Source organism: Sciurus vulgaris, assembly GCF_902686455.1.
Source record: "Sciurus vulgaris genome assembly, chromosome: 17".
NCBI lineage: Eukaryota > Metazoa > Chordata > Mammalia > Rodentia > Sciuridae > Sciurus > Sciurus vulgaris.
In genome coordinates this window covers 41,726,469-41,730,971 of record NC_136478.1, presented here as the reverse complement: position 1 = coordinate 41,730,971, position 4,503 = coordinate 41,726,469, and the positions used below count along the sequence as shown (strand labels likewise).

General features: G+C 39.8%; 1 protein-coding gene across 3 annotated transcripts in view; it reads right to left on the bottom strand.

The window, feature by feature from the left end:
* The window catches only part of TDRD12 (tudor domain containing 12), a 92,487-nt gene that overhangs the window by 1,512 nt on the left and 86,472 nt on the right, over positions 1 to 4,503 (bottom strand). For all 3 annotated transcript variants that reach the window (XM_079119897.1, XM_079119895.1, XM_079119896.1), the window contains 5 exons: positions 2,362 to 2,471; positions 1,104 to 1,167; positions 903 to 1,016; positions 664 to 817; positions 513 to 579 (listed from right to left, as the gene is read on the bottom strand). In XM_079119897.1, the coding sequence (XP_078976023.1) occupies positions 513 to 579; positions 664 to 817; positions 903 to 1,016; positions 1,104 to 1,167; positions 2,362 to 2,471 (509 nt within the window). The remainder of the gene's footprint in view (positions 1 to 512; positions 580 to 663; positions 818 to 902; positions 1,017 to 1,103; positions 1,168 to 2,361; positions 2,472 to 4,503) is intronic.

The window sequence follows — 4,503 nt, the reverse complement described above, 5'->3', positions numbered from 1 at the left end:
CTATAAAAGGTAAATAAGATATATGTTAAGTATAGTCTATCTGGTATATCTTTTCTCCCCATTATTTTGGTCAATGCAGAAAACATCCCTTGGGTTCTAGTTCAATCTAGCCATTTATTTGATATTTCTATTATTTTAGGTAAGAAATGAGCTGGTAGGGCTGGGATATAGCTCAGTTGGTACAGTGCTTGCCTCATATGCACAAGTCCCTGAGTTCAATCCCCAGCACCAAGAAGAAATGAGCTGGTAAAACTTGCTTATAAATAAATTGTTTCTAGGTCAAATATCATATAAGTGTTATAAGAAAGTGTGTTTATTACCAAGAGGTGGTAAGAACTCATACCACAACATCTAGCACCAAGATCAATCACAAAGAGAAAGCTAATTTGTAAGGGCTTTACACCAAATAGAATTTGCACAAAGGCCAACTTCCTTAAGTCAGCAGACACCCACCCCCCACACCCATGCTCAGGACCCTCACCCCTCCAGGGAACAGGCATTTCACATCTTACTCTTGGAGAAGGGGCCATCCTCTTCACATTCTTCCCAGTGATCAAAGTCAAATGCCACATTAGGATTCTGTTCAATAAAACAGTTTACGTAAGTGAATGAGTATAAAACCCACGGTGTGCAGACCAGCCAGCCACAGTACACTCAACTCACCCTCTGTTTTAGTAAGTTACACCAGGATTCCCTTTTCTCTTTTGCAAGCGTGATTACAGGCTCCTCGTTTTTAATTACGCACTTGCAGTCATCTTTTATTATGTTGGCCTGTAGCTCCATATCAGCCAAGTAAAATTTGTCTCCCACCCAGGCACTAGATTTATAAAAAGAAGTAAAGTCAGCCTCTAGCATGTTGGAAATTATTTCTATTCTACTTTGTAAGCCATGTATAAACTTACCTGAAAACGACTCTATCTCTGAAGTATTTACATTTGTAATCTTTTACATTCCTTATTCTTATTTTCAGGATGATGACATCATCTTTTTGGAACCACTTTACTTGTGGGTGAAAGCTAGACGGAAAGAAAAAGGCTTACACACTCAGCAATATTTGGTCACCAGTTAAGGGGAGCAAGCGCTCTGGCAACAGGCAGACATACCTTTTCAGGTGTGGCTGTGCAGTTTTGCTAACAGGAGCAGCTCCGGTGTCTTCAGATAAAGTCTCTGTACAAAATCAAAGTCACATCTTCCTATAGGTTATTTATATACTCTCTTTTGCGATCTTGTCTAATTTCTTTAGACAAGGAATTACATGAAAGTATGCATTTCATGGAAACCCAAATATCCAGTGCAAAAAATAATTAGAAAAATTAAAATGCATATCACTTAGTAAAACTAGCATATTTTAAAATAAAACAAACTTTTAACCAGTATTAAAATTAAACATTCAGGAAAGTGCAGTTATTTTCCTGAAGAACTGGATTACAATTACTGACCACAGGATACAAATATCCAGGCTTCTTAGTGCTAGTTTAACCCAGGATGACTTATAGAACATGGCTGATGTACACAAGGAACCAGTGCTGAACATATGCTTTCTAAGACAATGCAATTTAAACTTCTCAATCTAAAACATGTAAAGGTACCATGTAAAAACTGAATCACAGTAGCTCCAAATAAAGAACAGCCCCACATCTACCAACAAACTGTGGTCTCTTCGTATTGTAGGATACAATTTAACAGATACTACCACCACTTGCAGTAGTAAAGATGAATCTCACAGACATAATGTTGACTGAAAGAAGCCATCAGAGTGTACACCACATGCTTCCAATTCAGTAAAACTAAGGTGGCAGACATCAGACTGGAATGATGAAGAAATGCAATTGAGATTTGTTTTCAGTGATGAAATGTGCATATTTGTATTTCAACAACGTAGCTACAACTTGATGCAAATTCCTTCTTTTTTTTTTTCCCTTTTTTGGCTCAACGAATATCACTTATTCAGTGTGAAATCTTTATACTATATGTTCCATGTGTTAAGAATAAATGTACATTAAATCTTGGGAAAAAATCAGAATGGAAGTCAGTGGGGAGGGTTCTGGACAGGAGACTGCTGGGGTTCTGGAAACCTTCAATGGCGTGACCTGGGTGTGGCTAGGGGACAAGTATACAAGTACAAACCCTGATGAGCTGCCCACTTAGCACCTGTGCACTTGACTGGACATCTGTTATGCTTCAAACCATTGGCAAAAAACCACCATTGGAAACTGAATCATCAAAAATAGGAATAGTTAGGTAATGACAGTTTGTGTTATTTTCTCTGTATTTTATCTACAAGTGAAAAGCCTAAACATGAGAGGAGTTCTAAACATTAATGATTTAAAGTTAAACATCTTTTAAGTAACAAGTACCAACCAGGCTTTAGGTTCTCTGAGTTTGTCTCAGAGCCAGCTCCTTTTTCTGCATTCTTGTCCTCTTGCTGTGTGTCCTGCAGAGAAGCAGCATCTTCTGCTAAGGGAGGTGTCCTGGACAGAAAAGGTGGAGGTTAACTCTGGGACTTCGAGAGACACTTGGGGGGCTGGTGTTGTAGCTCAGTGGTAGAATGCTTGCCTAGCATGTGTGAGGCACTAGGTTTGATCCTCAGCACCACATAAAATAAATAAATAAAATGAAGGTATTGTGTCCATCTACAACTAAAAAAAAAAAAAAAAAAGACACTTGAGCAAAAGAAGAAAATGGCAGGCATTAAATGCTCAGTAGCCTGCAGTCAGACCCACAAGGAGCTTACAATTTATTTACAGGTAACAGGGCAGGGCTGGCCAGCTCTGCTCACTACTATGCCCTTGCATCAAGCACACAGGGGATGACAGACATTATCAGAGAAAGGCGTTCACTCTTTACTATGACAATTTTCTTTCCAAACTCATTGGACTTTGGAGATTAGCAACATACTCTGCTACCTCACTTCAAGGCAGTTTTTCTTCCTCCCCTGCTTGGGTTTCAGGCCTTCTTCCCAGAGACCACACCATTTTAGATCAACTTCTAGAAATAGTCTTTGCATAAAAAAGCAAATTTTGCCATTTATAGCTATCTGAAACACAGAGACAGTCATATTCTTTTTTTTTTTTTTTTCCTTTGGGTGCTGGGGATCGAACCCAGGGCCTTGTGCTTGCAAGGCAAGCACTCTACTGACTGAGCTACCTCCCCAGCCCAAGACAGTCATATTCTTAAACACAAGGGAACCTGCTAAATTCAGTGTGCTACCCTGGTTTATTATATCTAAAAACTAGCTAAGGATTATTTCATATCAGTACATTGAGGGCTGCCTCGTTCATTTAAATTTTTAAAATTATATTATTCTTTTGGTTCTAATAGCTACATTCATTGAGTTCAATATTTATAAATAAAAAGAGCTACATAATGAAAAATGTCCCTTGCAGCCAGTTCCTCGGCTAGCCAGTTCCCATCCTCATAGTTGACAATGTAATTCACTTTTTGTGCATCCTTTTAGAGATAATTCAAGCCTGAGTGAGCAGACCTATGCAGCCACAGCTACGTGCACACATGTGTCTATGAGGAGGGTGTTAATGTGTGTCTCCAAGGGGGCTTGTTTTTAATTTTTTTTAGATGTTGACATACCTTTATTTTATTCATTTTTTTGTATTAATCACACCCAGTGTTTCACACCGTCTAGGCAAGCGCTCTGCCACTGAACCACAACCCCAGTTGCATTTTATTTTTTAATTTTATAAAAATTAAAGATGCATTTTATTTTTTTAATTTTATTTAAAAATCATATATAGATATATATATAGATATTATAGATATATACTTTTTTTTGTTTTTGGTTGTGGATGAACCTTCATTTTATTTATTTTTTTATGCAGTGCTCAGAATTGAACCCAGTGCCTCACACATGCTAGGCAAGGGCTCTAACACTGAGCCACAACCCCAGCCCCTCCAAGGGGGCTTCTGATGGTCACACGTAAGCCTGGGGCATGGCACAGCACACAGAGCAGAGGAGAGTGTACCGTGCCCACTGATGCAGGCACTCCACCCCAGGCCTCCTCCTCAGCTCCTGCACGTCCCACCCACCTCTTCTACCATAGAACTGACCTCCTGTGCTAGATCCTCCTCTGCCAGGTCTGTTTCTTCCTCCTCACACTCACCAAAGTCTTCGCTCTCCTCAAATACCAGCAAATGAAGAGCCTTTCCCTGCTGCTTGCCTGAGCTCTGGGCTTATACTTTCGATAAGCTTAAAACTTACTATGTCCAAAACCAAACTTAGTATCTCTTCCTCTTCAATGAGCTGCTCTCTGGAAAACACTGTCTATGATACAAACACCCTCACAATCGCGGGGTCTCAGAATCATGTTCCCTACATTTGCCATTGTGTTATTGTTTCTCCACCTGTTGGTGCCCAGAACATGTCCTCCTTCACAGTCTATCTGTTGGGGGATACCAGCCTTCTCATCCAGGAAACTGCCACCCTGTCCCCCATCACCTGTGTACTGTCTTTCCTCATCCCAACATGCTGTGTTCAGCTGTATTTTTAGA